General features: G+C 39.0%; 1 protein-coding gene across 14 annotated transcripts in view; it reads right to left on the reverse strand.

Annotated features, from left to right (window-relative positions):
- Nucleotides 1-17,166, reverse strand: part of Elavl2 (ELAV like RNA binding protein 2) — a 157,694-nt gene that overhangs the window by 52,327 nt on the left and 88,201 nt on the right. For 7 of the 14 annotated variants that reach the window (XM_013348257.2, XM_013348258.2, XM_005352726.2 and 4 more), the window contains 2 exons: nucleotides 16,534-16,624; nucleotides 13,556-13,799 (listed from right to left, as the gene is read on the reverse strand). In XM_013348257.2, the coding sequence (XP_013203711.1) occupies nucleotides 13,556-13,799; nucleotides 16,534-16,605 (316 nt within the window). In that variant the 5' untranslated portion in view covers nucleotides 16,606-16,624. The remainder of the gene's footprint in view (nucleotides 1-13,555; nucleotides 13,800-16,533; nucleotides 16,625-17,166) is intronic. The other 7 variants (XM_005352730.2, XM_026782026.1, XM_013348260.2 and 4 more) reach the window with 3 other exon arrangements.

Consider the following 17,166-nt stretch of genomic DNA (forward strand, 5'->3'; position numbering starts at 1 on the left):
AAATAAATAAATAAATAAATAAATAAATAAATAAATAAATAAATAAATAAATAGTAAAATGAAAAAGTTGTCTGGCGCATCTATAGATGTGACTTATTCGTGCATTCAAATTTTCAAATACTTCTCAAATTATCTGCAATGAAAATATTGTTGATAGCCACCAATGTTTTATCTATTTTTGATTTTGAAACAGTGTCTCACTATATAGTCAAGGCTGGCCTTGAATTCAAGATCATCTCTTCTCTGCGTCTTATGCTGAGGATCACAGGTGGGAGCTACCATGGACAGCAGCAGCAGTCTTTGTAAGGGAGATATTTTAACTCTATAGAATATGACAAATTAAATCTTTATTCAACTATGCCATAATACTTAACAATTTGAATGTAATTTCTTTCACTCATTACAACATGAATATTAACCCAGAATTTCTTCTCTTAGATAGTCTTCAGAAGTTCAGCTAAACAGAAACAAAAAAAAAAAAAACTAAAAGTAATCTCAGTCATCAAAATTTATCCAAAGATTGTCCTAAATTGAATGTAGAATCTTTCCACCAGAATATAATCACTTTTTAGTACTGATTGTTACCCCCAAACACTTGAGGTAGAGTATTAAAAAAAAAAAAAATCAAACAACTAAGAACTGTGTTCATTAAGTGACTAGGAACTAAGACAGGTCCACCTTCTTCCCCCACACCCCACCCCAGAGACAGAGTCTCTCTATATAACAGTCCTGGCTATCCTGGAACTCACTCTATAGACCAGACTGGCCTTGGACTCAACAGAGATACACCAGTCTCTGCCTCCTGAGTACCAGCATTAAAGGAATACAGGAGTTTTATCTTTTAAGTGAAGAATTTATCACCTAATTAAGGCTTTCTGCAAGATTCTTTTCACTACCTCCCAAAGTTTGGTGTCATCTTTGCCAGGCTTCCTATGCTCCAACCCTCACTGTATTTTCAGGTAAAACCACCAGGACAGCTATCTAATTCCTATAAGCTTCCAGAAACTGCAAGTTATCATCATAACATTGACTGAATTTATTTTTAAACAATACACTTAGCATTCTGCAGCAGAGACTTAGGAGGAATAAACACACTGCAAATAAAGATAAAATAAGACAAATCTTTTGCAAGAGAACTCAAGCCTGACACAAGGAAAGGGACAACTGTGGTGAGCTGAGCTGAAGACAATTATATCACCTGCAGAGAGATGAAATTACACCAACATCAGAAGATGGGAACTTTAGGCTTCTCTTACTTGTAGGTTCTAGATTTCACATAGACACATAAAATCATGCATGTGTATATGCTATGAACACATAAACTCATCTACTGGAATCAAGGAACTCAGGAGCGAAGGTAGTGAGGAAAAACAGGAGGTGAAACATGGGTGGAATATGCAGTTACATTATATAAATGTATGCAAATGTCCCTATGAAACCCAGTGCCATGTACAATGAACACATGCCAACTAAAACTTTTTAAGTAGATACCAATGACATGAACCACAGAACCCAAAAGGCATAGAATGCCTGAGTGTACACATGGCCACAGAAAGGCTTTTATTAAATGAGGAATAAATAGGCAAAAGGAATAAATGAAGGTAATTCACAAGTGAGTCTCTTTTACTACCAGTTAGGCACACAATTCCTATAAGCAACAGAATTTGTAAAACTTGACTGACTTCTGAGCTAAAAAAAAAAAGCATACAGCCTAAGTGACCTGCAAGTCTGAGGGTACTGCTGCTGCTGGTCTTCTCTGTCATTGCTCCAGCTGTTTTGCTCATCTTCAAGGATGACAGGCATGATGAAGACACAGTCATGTGGGGATGAGGGCATTCCGTGAGGAGATCTGGAAGGCACTACCAATGTACCTCTCTGTTCTGGCACCACTCTGTCAGAATCTGGTTTCTTACAACACTGGGAACATGAAGCCAGTACCAGGTGACTGAACACATCACAGTGGAGGAGTTCACCAGAGGTGAGCACACTGAGTTTAGGTATCAAATACGCAAGCTACACAGTTACAAGAGTTACTCTCAAGACACGGTGACGCAGTAAATGACCTTCCTTTAGGGTGAGTTCGAAAGTGAACTCAGAAAGAACTAAACGTGCATTACACAAGCACGTTTCGTTACAGTGTAAATCAGGAGAACTACAAATCGACTAGGGCTAATTAGCCAAAAGAATTTCCTGGAGTAGACACAGGGGTGTTTGGAAGGAAGAGGAGGCAGCTATAAACCAGCCTCCAGAGTTAATGAGAAGTAAACACCATCATTTCAGACCAGACAGAGAGTGTCTCCATCACAATCTCCTCCTTCCACTGACTCTTCAAATGCCTACAACAGTTGGGCCTGGGGGCTCTTGCCTGCAATCTCAGCATTCACTAGAGCTGGAGAGGAGAAATGCTCAATATCAAGCCTCATGCCTGCTAGACTGAGATAATGTCTTTAAAAACAAAGTAAGAAAAAGAAGCTGGGTCCTGGGGCAAACTGTTAAGTGATCTTAGTCCTTTACTGGCTTAGCTTTCTGTAGCAGACTCAGGGAGGAAATGCCCATTTTCTAGCCTCACATCCACTAAGCACAAAAGAGAATTTACATAAGAGTGGTCCTAATAAAAGAATGGGACAACTTTCCCTTGAACACACGGGGTCCTTAGAAATCTTTCCATTTAAACCAAAAAGAATACTCCTGTTGTTGTTGACATAAAGGACCGCAACAAAAACAACTACCAGGTGGTATAATCAGCAAGTCATTAGCAAACAAACCACATTAGACTGTTGCTACAGTCTAGTTTGGAACAGTGCACAGAAGCCTAGAATATTCTGAACACTCATTATATGACCATTGTCCGCTCTCACCATACCCTTAACCATGACCTTCCTTCTCTCTTCAACACATGGTCACATCATCCCATGAAGGAGGAAGGAAACAGCACAGATGTTCCCAACCACAGCCAAATTCTCCCACAGGCTAAACAACAGGTTCCTGGAGCCAGCAGCACCACTATCACCAGATGACTGTAAATGATAGTCTCAGCCACCGGACATCTTCCTCCCAGCTCAAGGTTAACATCTACAAGACCCTGGTTTCAATCCCCAGGATGGGGGAAAATTAACTTTAAAAAAAAAAAAAAAAAGAGAGAGAGACTTTAACCATGAGAAACATTACATTTTTATTATTTCTTATATTTTATATTTATATATTTCTTATATTAACTTCATACAATGGGGTGGAAGTGTTCTGTTAAGCCACAACACATGCAATTGCTTTCAACTGTCACTAGCCAGTTTCTGCATATAAAAGACTAGTCAGTCACTGGGAGTGGACTGATGTTCCGGCAGCAGCAGGCATGCAGCTGATGCCAAATGGGAAGGCAGGAGTCCAAGGTATAGACCCAAGATACAAAAGGAAGAGGTGCAAGTCAACACGATGCAAAACACAGAAAACAGCCATTCGCCACTTTTTCCTAAGGTCACATATATCAGCATCTCCCAAAGTGACTTCACGAGGACACTGATTTTTCCTACTGTCTGGGGAAATGACTCCACTCGTGGTTGAGAGAGACTTCTTGAAAGGTGAATGGAAGGGTACTTGAAAAAGGGGGATAGTAAATGGGAAAACCAAGTTACAGAAGGGAATTTTCATTCTCATTTGTCCCCTCCTATTTGGGAAAACAGAAAAGCGGACCCTCTGGAAGACAGCCGTCTGGCTCAAGGCCAGGGAAAGAACGCGAGGAACCCCTCACTGGACGACAGGTCCAGATACACTGGTTTCCACACTCAGAGGACTAAAACTTCACCTGCATAAGGAAGCTAAGCTCAGATCACTCTGAATCTACTTTTTTGAAGATCTATTTATTTTTATTTTATGTGTATAGGTATTATGTCTGTGTATTACATGCCTGCCTTGGAGGCCAGAAGAGGGTGTGAGACCCTCTGGAGCTGGAGTAATTGGCAGTTGTGATGCCTCATGTAGGTTATCAGGAATCTGACCCAGGTCCTCTTGGAGAACAGCAAGTACTCTTAATTGCTGAATTATCCTTCTAACCCCTTTGTAAGGACTTTTAACAACAGGTCTAGATTAGGATGTTCTAAAACCTGAAAGTGGGGTTATTACCTTGTCTTTCTGTCAAAGTTTTTGGCTTCTAGCACTTAAAAAGAAGAAACAAATATATATATTTTGAAAAATTACAAATCGGTATTGTCAATTATTTTCATCTTTTCTAACACTTATGGACGTATCCCTCAAATAAGCTCTTATTATCATAGAAACAACAGCAATTTAAAAGTTTAAAACAAATCTGGCCTAAAACCTTGAGATATTAACACATTAAATTCCAATTCATAGGACTGGAGAGATGGCTCAGCAGTTGGGAGCACTGACTGCTCTTCCAGAGGTCCAGAGTTCAATTCCCAGCAACCACATGGTGATGCACAACCATCTAAAATGAGGTCTGATATCCTCTTCTGGAATAAAGGTGTACATAGACATGGATCATTCATAATTAAAAAATAAAAAAAAATCTTAAAAAAAAGCTCAATTTAAAAAAAAAAAATCCCAATCCATCATGTTTGAAAAGGTGAGTGCTATATGACTCAACAGAGCAAAAGAATTCCACATTGTGTTTAAAGGAGGGCTGCCTCAGCCCTTGGATCACAACAGAAAAGTCAGAATTCCAAGGGATTAAACTATGATGTCATCAGGAATCTTTTGACACAACAAACAGCCTGTTTGGATGCTGTTAAAGCAGACTAAGAGCAACTACCATTCTTACAGCTGTGTTAAGAAAACCTCTCAGGCTGGTACCAAGGTCAGGAAGATTTCAGAGGACAGTAGCCTGCAAACCCCTGTGTTAAAGTCCTCCCTAAGAGGGCTTTAAAATGTGTGTGGAAACAGACCTTCCAGTGACCTTGAAGACTAGCAGTAATTCTGGTTTACAGTTAACCTGCTTCTACACCTCCCTTAAACTTTCTCTGGAAAGGAAGATTTGACTTCTGAAGATAAGAGTCCAAGGTCAAACAGGCTAGGGGAGATTAAGGGCAAGAGCAAGGTAATAAGTCTCTCATCCTACACCAAGAAACATAAAATTTTAATTGAGCTGGAGAATGGTGTGAATACAAAATTGGTAAGTCATACACACGCTCCCTTTAAAATGAAAACACTATGTTGAATTCCAACAAAAAGTACAATGAGAAAAGGACTCATTAAGAACTAAAAATAAACTCTAATTCACAACATGCATAAGGATTGAACAGAAAAGGAAAACAAGATGTAAAACTGCATCTGCTAAGTTAACCATGTCCTCACAGAAACTGCCCTCATCCTCACACAGACCGAAATCTGTAAAATTCTGAGTGAAGGAAGCAACACTTTAAATGTTTTCAATGATGTTTCAACAGAAAAGAAAACAGAGGCAGCATTTTTTTTTTTTTGCCTCCTTCCAGCCCTGTGATCTGCTAACACTGCAGAAATACTGGGCTTCTTTAGATCGAAGCCAATGCTCTCCGTACTTCTCTATGAATGCCTTAGTTGACAAAATCAGAATTTTAGCAAGGGTATTGTGATTTACATTAAAGGGATAGTCTTCATAAGGAAGAGAGCATCCATAAAAGTGCAAGCAGGCACTCTTGATAATATTCAACTAATACCTTATGGCTAAATTTAACAACCTGCTCAGGTCCATAATACCCTACTAAGGAGTCTAAACTTTATGTTCTAACCAGATGGAGTCACTCTAACGCACACGCATGCAAACAACACACATGCACACTTGCACACCTATACACCAGAGGTCTAGCTCACCAATGCTGACATAGTAGCATCAATCAACTCCCTGGTCTCCTTTAACTTCCTATTCCTACTTTGTCCTACCTCCTAGTGATGATGATAACATATAGGCTAGAAAAGAAGTTTTGCATTCCTCCCAGATCACGAGACACTAAGAATTCTCAGATAATAGATCTATTTGGAGATGTTTTCCCAAAACCAAATTGAAGTTCAGAGTTGAACAATTCCAATAAGGCTACAAAAATAAGTCAAATGGTGAGAATGGACATTGACCTATGTGTAAAAAATATCGTGTGTGTGTGTGTGTGTGTGTGTGTGTGTGTGTGTTTGCACGCACACATATACACGTGTGTTTGGTTGCCCAATACATGCTTGGAAGCCAGGAGATGCCTGGTGTCCTCCTGTATCACTTTCTACCTGACTCGTTGGAGACAGAGTTGCTCAGTGAGCCTAGAGATTGCTGTTTTTAGCTAGACTGAGTGGCCAGTGAACCCCTAGGATCCTGAGGTTTATGTTACAGCACTACACTGGGATTACAGGAGTCAACAGCCACACTCAGCTTTGTCACATACATTTTGAGGATCCAGACTGAACTCACGTCCCCATGCTTGCTCAGTTTACCAATTAAACCATCTTCCCTAGCTCCTAAGAATGGAATTTAAATGCTAAAACCTTCAAAACTAGTGTTAATAAAACCACCTTCTCTATCAAGAAGAGACATAATTTAGTAGTAATCACAAGTTGAATCACCCTGGTGTATAGAAAGTTTTGGTAAATCTTCATCACACCTATTTAATAAGAGAATAGAGAACAGATACACAGCTTAAATTAAATAACTCCATCTTGCAAAATCTTTTCTTCAAAGAGGTATAAAGTACAAAGCAGAAAAATTTATTGAAATTATAGTCATGGTTAAGTCTTCAAATAAAAACTGAAATGAAGGTGGTATACTGCCTAAGAGATCCCTATGCAGCTATGACCTCAATATATCCTTTTAGCTGAGAATCTCTTTCTTCACAATGCTGGGAAGGGCTACCAGTGCTTAGGGCCCTCAAATAATATCTGATTACAAAGCTGGGTATGATAGTGCACATCTGTATCACCAGGACGCAGAAGATGCCGGGAGGAGGACTAAGTGGTTGAGGCTGGCCTTGGCCACACAGTGTGTTCAAGACCAGTTATACAGTTAGACCTTGCCTCAAAGCTTAGTTAAAATGTGTGTGTATGTTTCTGTGTGTGTGTGTCTGTGTGATAAAGAGGCCCCCTAATGATGTCAAATTTAACATTCTAAAACTTTTTTAAAAAAAGAAAAAAGGCAAGAAGTAAAAAAAAATAGAAATTAAGTCATGGTATATAGAACTAACAAGTCAAATGACATTCACAAATAAAATGCCAGGAAATATTTGTTCAAGCTGACCTTTTCACAGAAGGGTTTCCACAACAGAATGCAGCGGCATGCAGCGTGCTCAGGTGAAAGTCAATTAGCTTTAAAGGAGCTCAAATGAAACTGACAAGCTCTGGAGCACAGCTCTGAGTTCAGTGATCAAGTCTCCCGTTCAGGAATATTCAAGGGAAATAGTCCAACAGTAATGACAAAAGGCCCAGCCAATACAGAATTTTAACAAAGTTTAAGAAAATAAAGGCTTGTAGCACAATTAATAATAATAATAATAAATCCAGAGACAGAAACTGGGGTTCAACCTGAAGGTCAGAAAAGCAAAACAGCCAGACACTGGTTCTTAACCTCAGTCTGAAATGGTGATCCTGCCTCCAGGATTCTCTGAATGAGACTGTGTGTGAGAGCTGTTTCTTCCCTTTTTATATTACACTTGGATTAAAGGTGAGCACCACTACCACCATGTTTCTATGGCAAACTAGTGTGGCTACTGGGAATAAAGATGTGTGTCACAACTGCCTGGTCTGTAAGGCTGACCAGTGAGGCTGCTTTATTCTCTGAAATTAAGGCAAGCTTTATTTATTAAAATACAAATGAAAACTACAAAGGCTAGTGCTATGATAGTCAAGTCTATAAGGCAGTGAATGAGAAAACATCAAAGGTAGGCTGATTTCGTATCACATTATAAAGATGAGGGGGGGGTAGGTGTGGTTTAGATGAGAAACATAGACTTTTTTTTTTTTGACACTTGGTCCCCAGTTACTGGAACAGTAGAAGTTATTAATTTTTAGGAGGTGGAGCTTGGTACGCATTGAAAGTTGTACCACTTCAGGTGTTTCTCTGCTTCCTGCTTACAGGTAAGATGTGGTAGCCAGCTTCCTGCGCCAGCTGCCTGTGGCAACACTGTCCTTGCTAGCCACACAGACTCTCCCTCTGGAACCATAGCCAAAATAAACTGTTCCTTCTATAGTCATGGTAGTTTATCTTACTAATAACTAATGTAGTGGATATTTCTGCTTCGTATCTGAGGGAAAAGCCAGCAAATATCAGCCTAAAACGGTCCACTCTTACACAGGAACTATTTAAGCTGAAGATGGTTAAGAATCAACAAATGCAAAAAGGAATCTCCTCCCCTCTCCTGTTCTGCCCAAAAGGGAAGCCGAGAGTCTCCTGGGGACCATATACCCCTCATCCTACACCAGCTAAAGGAATGACCTCCATCATTACAGATGGCATACATGAGACAAGTTCACACAAGCACACCTTGCTAATACAGCTCTTCTCTCATTTTGTTTCCCCTACAGATTTCCTAGACACTGCCCTGTAATTTAACATCCTTCAATGACCAAACTGTTCCTTGTTAAAAATATTGTGCTCACTCCCTTGTCTAACAACTACTTTGCATCTCATGTATTTCCTGTATTCATAAATTAAAAATTTTCCTCTCTGACACTGGTATAATAGTCTAACTTCTAGAGAGAGAGGGAGAGAGAATTTCAGTAATTTTGTATTGGCATTAATCAACACTAACACCAAAAATTGTTCTATAAGAATACCTAGCTCAGGGATGAAGAGACAGCTCATCAATTAACAATGCTTATTGCTCCTGCAGAGGACCAGAGAGGTTCAGTTCCAGAATCTACATCAAGTGACGCATAACTACCTATAACTCCAGTCCCAGGGATCCAATGTCCTCTGGCAAGTACCTACGTGCATATAAGCTCATGCAGGCATCATACATACATATATACACACGCACACACAAACAGAGAGAGAGAGAGAGAGAGAGAGAGAGAGAGAGAGAGAGAGAGAGAGAGAGATTGAGATTAAAAACCAGTATTTTAAAACTGGTTGGAGAGATAGTTCAATGGGCAAGAGTACCTGTTCGTCAATATTTGGACTTGAGTTCAAATTCCCCAGCACCCATGATAAAAAACAAAAACAAAGTCCAAACAAAAAACAACAACAAAAAAATCTGGCATGGCCAAACCCCATTAAATGACAGATAGATCCTGAGAGTTCCATATTTAGCCCACCAAGGCTGATGGACAAGTTTCCAATCTAATGAGACCCAATCTCAAGGTAACAATGTGAAGAACAATTTGGATGTACTGCTCTGACCTTCAAGCATATTCAAGAACCTGTGCATGCAAGCATGTGTGCATGCGTATATTTGCCCTCCCCCATGCACATAAATACCGAATTTGAGTAACACAACAAAAGTAAGTCTGGAATAAACTCGTAAGCCTTTACCAAAACCTTTGGGACAAGTTTCTATAATGTTAATATCATACTTTCAGATGACTGACTAGTCATAACCTTTAGAAAGGAAAAACACATGTGAAAATAATGTCTAATGAAAATTCACTTTTTCTATGGTATATTTTACTAGTTAGAGGTGATTCAAATTTTAATCATAGTTCCATAAACTTGATACTAATGTCACTTTATAAATTTAACCTCTAAAATATATATGTCTATGTCTATATATACATATAGATGTATATGTATGTGTGTGTGTGTGTGTGTGTGTGTGTGTGTGTGTGTGTGTGTGTGCAGGATAGATAGTACCTACAAAGTGCTTATCCCAGGCTTCAGACCTGGGAAGCCATGCAGTTTTGCCACTACCCTTATGATTAAATAGCACAAGCACTCAGAATGGATACTTCGGGGTTTTTTTTTAATTTACCACCCACCCACCTGCCTGGCCACCCTGCTGTTGTCAACTACTTGTCTCTGAATTCTTGATCACTTATCACTCTATGGATCCCAAATAATAACTGACATACAAGAGCTGTATTTTTAAATTAACCTTCATCAAAACAGCCTGTGTCTGTGATGACTGACTTCCCAGAAAACAAACCCTATTAAATTTGAAGGTATTTATTAGACTGATAAAATAATAGCATTTATCTATTTCAATCCTGAGGAGTTAAGATTGCATTTACTTTTAAAGGAAGGAAGAATCTCATTATAAAGATGTTTGAAAATCACAGTGTTCTCGTAGAACAGACAGTTTTAAAGTTCTCAGGAAGTTAAGAATGAATTGGGCTATTCTCTCTAAAGGGGAGGAAACAATCTTTGGTTACCACTCAAGGGGTTATACCTAACAGTTGATATTCCCACCTATCAGCACCTGCAAAGTCTCTGGGTCCCTGGGGTTTTGTTTGTTTGCTTTACATCTAATCTTTCTGAACACTGGCTTCTTAACTTACACTTCCCTACCACTGTGCTCATCATAGGAACACACACATCATCACCGATCGAACCCCAAGAGGCAAGAACCTCAGACTACACTGTCTGATATGTGCTTAAATAATTCTGAGAGCTTCTGTGGCTTTAAAGCCTTTATCTGCACCACATACCTGTAATCCCCAGCACTGGGAAGCTGAGGCAGGATGATGGTCATTTCCAGAGCAGCCTGGGCTCGGAGGCAAGAAACTATCTCAAAGGAAAGGGAAAAGTGCAGTGTGACTGTGACGCCAGCTGTGGGAGTCCCTGGGCCTGCTACTTGCTCTCTGAATAACTGCTTTCCTCATCTTCTCAGTGACTTTATTAGAAAAACTTCCAATGGAAATTTAAAATTCAAATGTAAAGAGTGATGCCTAGTCTGCCTACAAATGTTAATTTTATCCAATACTAAAATATTTTAGGCCTTCTGATTTAATTTTTTTTATTATTTTTGGGGAGGGGGAAGTTTGAGACAAGGATTCTCTGTATAGATCTGGCTGTCCTGAAATTCATTCTGTAGACCAGGATGGTGTTCAACTCAGAGATCTGCCTGCCCCTGCATCCTAAGTCCTGGGATTAAAGGAGTGAGCACCACACCTGGTTCCTATGTTATATTTTTATTAGTTCTTTAAGAGTTTCAAGTTTCATACACTGCATTTTCAACATCACCACTCCACTAAGTCTTCCCAGATCCACTCCCTGCCTTTTCTATTCACCCAACTTTGTACCCCCACTTTTTTTTTCTTAAACCCTTTAAGACCAGTAGGTTTTGCCCAAAATATTCTTACGTGTATAGTCTTCTACTGGAGTATAGTTGACTTACCAGGGGCTACACCCTTATTTTCTTAGCAGCTAACAATTGCAAATCACTCCACAGTTTGGGGTGGGACTGTGTGTCCAGCTCCCTCCTCCATGCCGGATTTTGTCTAGCCTGGGTGTGTGCACTGGTTGTGTGCACCATGAGTTCATGTGCTTGCCTGATATCTTATAGAAATTATACTGGAAATCTCTATAACTGTACAGACGGTGAAGCAAAGGGACGTCAAGAATCACTTTCACTTCAACATCTAACTGTGTGCTTAAGGTAAGCCGTGTTTCTGTCACCACTGCCCCCACACTGAAGCCAATGAGTGAATAGATATGAAGACTGAAAACTCAAATTTACCCCAAAGATGATTCAAGTCTGCCCAGGGATAAGACGTTGGAAAATCCCCTAAGATGCTTTCTGTGGCAAATGTCTAATATGAAAGATGGATGCGTTATTTAATATTTTCACTTACCACTCCCAATATTATAAAAAAAGAAATGTGATTTTACACAATATTCAACTATCTTGATCCTATAATGGTAGGGTTGCCACTGAGCAATCGAACAAGCAACCACAGAAATGAATGTTATAGCCTGCATGCCATTTATCATACTTTACTACTTATTTCAAGCTGCCTAAAAAAAATCCACAAGCAAAAAGAAGTTTTACTAAAAACATTAAAGATAAAATCTATAGGGGACAGAACTGTTTTCTACTTTTCCCAAGTTCTCAAGCTCTCTATTAATTTGACAGACTGCTCATCCTCAGTTTGCAAATGAAACCTGAAAATGGCCAGGAATGTAGCTCAGTGACAGAAAGTTGTTTACAGTGTGCGTGGAGACCTGGTTCAATCCCCACTATGTGCTCCTCCAAACACACAGACAAAGGACTGAAGGAAAATGAGATCCATTGAAGTTTTCAACAAGAAGAAATCCTGACAATACGGTGAACACAGAGGCAACATAATTAGCTTAGGACAGAACCTTTCAGTACATATTGGAGGCAATGGATTTCTTTTTAATCTGATGGGAACAGATTTTAGGCCTTCAATCTGTAGCCTCAGGAAACAGAGCAGTGAGGCTCAAACAGACGTTTGCTCCAGGTACTTATGAGATCTTTAAAAAATGAGTGTCAGGGCCTCAATTACAGAGCTGCTCCAAGTATCATCTCAACCAGTCCTAAGAGACCCCCCCCCCTCCATGGTCGCTTTCTTCAACTTCAGTTAACTAGAGGCGAAGCCAGGAACTAACTTGTCTGCAATTACATGACCATTTGAGCAGTCAGACTCTGGCCCATTTTTCACACCTCCTTTAAGAAACATATTCAGTCCAAATACTTAGTGTGGCCAGGAGGTGGTGGCACACACCTTTAATCCCAGCACTTCAGAGGCAGAGGCAGGTGGATCTCTCTGAGTTCAAAGTCAGTCTAACAGCCTGGTCTACAGAGCAAGTTCTAGGACAAGCAAAGTCTATCTACACTTTGTGTCAAATGGTTTTAGCATTTTAAAAGAATTCTAGTGGGAAACATTAACTCCTGTGCTAAGAACACGCTTATTAAATAGGCTTGAGCTTAAATAAAAATTTAAGCATTTAAAAGAAAAAAGCGCTACTAAGATTTTTCAAATACTTAATACTCAAATTTGGCCAAATGGGCCATTACTTTGGCCCAATTTCTCACCCTTTTTCTTCAACTGTACAATAAAATAAATATGCCACACATTTTTTCTTACTAAGAAATATAACATAAAGTTCCATTATTCTCTCTAATTCTATCAGCACAATTGTTTAGACAGTACTTTATCATACATATTGTAAGCATAAGACCAAAGCAACTTAACCAAAGACTACTGTAAGCCCCCTTTCTCCTTCTAAAGCAAAAAATATTCTCCTTACAGCTCACTGTTGAAATGCTCAAGTTATACAAGCTCAGGGTACTGAAGAAGCAAAGGATAACCTGAACTTTGCTATCACACACACGCATTTTCCTTCATCCCAGAATATACTATTCAAAGTCCAATAAACGCATACTGCTCTCTAGGCATGGTGGCTCACACTTGCAGTCTCAGCACTCGTAGGCTAAAGTGGGACTGCCATGAATTCAGCATGGACTACATAGTGAGCTGCAGGCCCACCTGTCCTATAGAGTGTGAGACAACCCCCAAAAGCATATCATGATTTAAAAGAGACTCTTCAAACTAGTTTCAAATTGCTTACACAGTAACAGAAAACCTAGCTATGGAAAGGTTCGGCACGGAATGATTAATACGAAAGTATTTTCTCAATATCCTGACCCATGGTTCTTTAAATGTCAATCGTCTCCATGAAATTGCATACCTGTTATTTTGTCTCTTACAAGCTTACAGGACTCTATCTCACCAATGCTCCCGAAAAGACTCTTGAGTTCCTCCTGGGTCATGTTCTGAGGAAGGTAGTTGACTATTAGGTTGGTCTTGCTGTCCTCCGTGTTGCCGGAGTCAACCGGTGAGGAGCAGTTGTTGTTTACCGTGGTTGGACCATTGGCTGTGTTATTGCAAGTTGGCCCATTAGACAGTTGTGTTTCCATGGCAGCAATTACCTGCTAAAAACAGAGAAAATAAGAAATGTCAGAACTCATATTTCACAAGCTATTAGAGATTCCACCCAAGAGTTAAACACTTGTCACTAAACACAAGTCGTTCTGCTGAGATTACAATAAAGCTTCAACAAAAGTGCAACACCTACGCTAATTGTATTTCATATTAAGCTATTCAATTTAAGACTACAATTATACTTCCACATACATATTCCATACATGCACATAAGCACAATTTAAATTTTAAACAGCTTCTAGACTGATATCGTGGGTCTCGTTATATACCCTCAACTCACCTGCGGTGTCCAGAGGAAGCAATTTAATACCAAAGGGCGCAGAATTGCGTCCTAACTAAAAGTCATTCTAAAAATTAAAAATGCTTAACATGCTGCCAAAACAAATGAAAAAAAATGACATAGTAACTCTGAAGAGGATTCTTCAGTTCGTAAGAGTCAATTATCTAAGACTGACAGGCATCCATTAACAAATATCAAGGGGAAAGGTACTTTCAAAAATAAAATTTGTCAACATGTACTGTTTTGGTTACATATTGAAATGCTTTTTTGATTAACATTATTTTGTACCTCTATCATTGGTAAGAAAGAAAAAATAGATGTTATATGTTCAGGAGTGAAAGGGTAGGTTAACTTGGGAGTAAAACTATGAATATTTGGTCCACACTTGCAGACTGTTCGGCCATTCTTGTCAATTTGGCAGCTGATCACCACCACCAAGTAACTGATCTATAGCATCAAAACAGAATCCACAAACAATTCAGAATAATATTTTACCTTGACTCTAATTTTAAGACCAAAAATGCATATCCAGCTCACCACATCAATAATATAAATACACCAACTGCTCCAAACAGGCCAGCTCAAGGCTGTGGAAAATGTAAGGAATAAGGTGTCCATAAACCAACCAGCATATGAACAGCAGGGTAGGGGGAGATTTCCTCAAAAGTTCCAACTTCTCTAAAAACCATTTATTATATAATTTTAGAAGCAGTTTCCTAAAACCAATCTGATGGTCTTTGAACAAAGGAGTCACAAACCACAACCCCCAAATTTTCCAAAAGTATGTTCTAATAACTGTCCAACTCTGGACAGCCAAGACTATGGGGGAACCATATCTCAAAGAATCAACGAAAAGGTTCCGCTCTGTCTCATCAAATACACCTCAGCTCCCCAAAGAACTGCTCCAACCTGGCAACTGAGTGAGAGCATGCTAGCTTCAGCCGGCTTTCACATAGGAAAGGCAAAGAATTTGATAAAGGGGGAAAAAAGCAAAGTAGAAGGGAAAGAGGGCTGACAATAAGGAAACAGGGAAAATGTCTTTTCAAATTCAAATTGCCTAAGAAAAATAAAAGGGTACATCTACAGATATAAAATCTCTACCGCAAAGAGATGTTTACATAAGAAAGCAGCACCAGAGGGACAGGCCAACTGACCAGATCCAGAATGGTGAGGGACAGGAATCACCACTGTCAGGATAAAAACAGACTCAAGCCAGAAGAGTTAGGAAATAGTCAAATAATCTGTAACCTTTCAGTATCTTCTTTTCCAAAAAAAAAAAAAAAAACAAAAAACAAAAAACAAAAAAAAAAAAAAAAACTTCCCCCCCTTAAGATTTAAATTACTTTTCTCAGGTAAGTATTCTGAGTGAATACTTAAGAAAGTAAAGGGTAATAAATAAATCTTTAAATTTCTGTAAGAAAAAAAATCAAAAATATTTCAAGTTATTATAATTGACAAATTACTTGAAAATGAGAAGGGAGGCTCCAGACTTTCTAGTAAAAGTGTGACTGCTCCAGTTCCTGGGTGAGTTGTGAATTACTCTTTCACAGCCAAATTCTCATAGAGCTACCTCTGCCCAGCAACTATAAAAACAATGAACTACAGGAGGAAAGTAGCCAAGGCCTATAAAATAAACCACCACTCAAAAGTAAGGGTGCGTGCACAAAGTACAAGAACCCCAAATGTGAAATTCGGACTAGAGCTCGTTGGGATGTCGTGTGAGGTATAAATTTCGTTGACTGAAATTAGCAGGGTTTAATAAGGACAACAAACACTTTCACTTAATTGCACATTTATTTCCACGTTCAGGTGGCAAGATGAGCTCCTAAGCCAGCATTCAAGTGAACAGCTGCGGTAGGCTGTGTGCACTGAAAATCACAGCATCTCTCAGCTATAGGACCATCTGCTCTGAATAAAATGATACTAATGTGCTATATTTTCCAAATAATGCATATTCCATTGATAGGCTCAACACAACTGTTCACAGAATGCAGTCTTTCAGCAGTCACTGGGCAAATAATTTTCAGCCAGATTTACAATTTCAAATTTTTTTTTGCATCAAGAATTGTAAATAACTTCAAAATGTAGTAACCAAAAAAATACATAGTAAACAGGATGTAAAGAATTACGGTAACTTAGTATTCAGACCATACCAAAACTTTTGTTTTTGTTTTTGTTTTTAAAAAGCATGTCACTCTTTTGAGTCTGCACTAAATCCTAATTTTGATTATTTCAGTTACATATAACAGCACAGTTCTGATCTACATATACCACCACGGTTAAAAATTGCAATGTGCTTTTAAATTCTTAATGATGGCCATACCATTGTAGGTAAGAATGATTAGTACGCCAAATTAAAGGTTCAAGTGTTTGGTATGGCCTCGGCACTTCTGCAACATGCTAAAAAAAAGTAGCCTACAGAATTTAAGAAAAATCCCACAGACCCCGGTCCAAGGCTCTGCTGCCCACGAACCGCTTCTAAGCAGAGAAGCCACATCACACAGTCTGACTGCCATGTTAGTTTGGAGTTGCCGTCTGCAATATGGACACAAAAAGTACCATACGTTAGAGTCGAGCAAGGTAATGCAACACGTCAGCTTGCGCAAATTTACAGTGATTGTCTTCATATTCCCAGCACGTCCATGCAGTGGGGCTTAATTGAATTTGAGGCAATTCCAATCTAATCTTTCCAAATTTAACATGTAGGGGTTTTTTTTTGCATAAATGTAAGTATTTGTAATTAAAAGCCTGATTTTAAAACAATATTAACTAGCTATCTTGGCATCTATCTTCAAAAACTACCTTAAATTCCATCTCAAAAAAATGGTTTTAAATGAAATAAAATGAAATTACTACATGCAGGCCTCTCTTCTGGATGTGGGAGAAGGGAGGAAAAGGAAATGGAAGTTTAGTGAGAAGAGCAGTCAAGCGTTTCATAACTGATTGCTGTGTATAAAAGCACTCTCTCTCCTAAATATCAAAGGCGCATTGAGGCTGTATTTGCCCACACTGTTACATTATACTACAAATGATCCTTAATCCTGGGACTTCAAATTAAAAGGGAATCAAAACCCCCT

Source organism: Microtus ochrogaster, chromosome 10, assembly GCF_000317375.1.
Source record: "Microtus ochrogaster isolate Prairie Vole_2 chromosome 10, MicOch1.0, whole genome shotgun sequence".
Classification (NCBI taxonomy): domain Eukaryota; kingdom Metazoa; phylum Chordata; class Mammalia; order Rodentia; family Cricetidae; genus Microtus; species Microtus ochrogaster.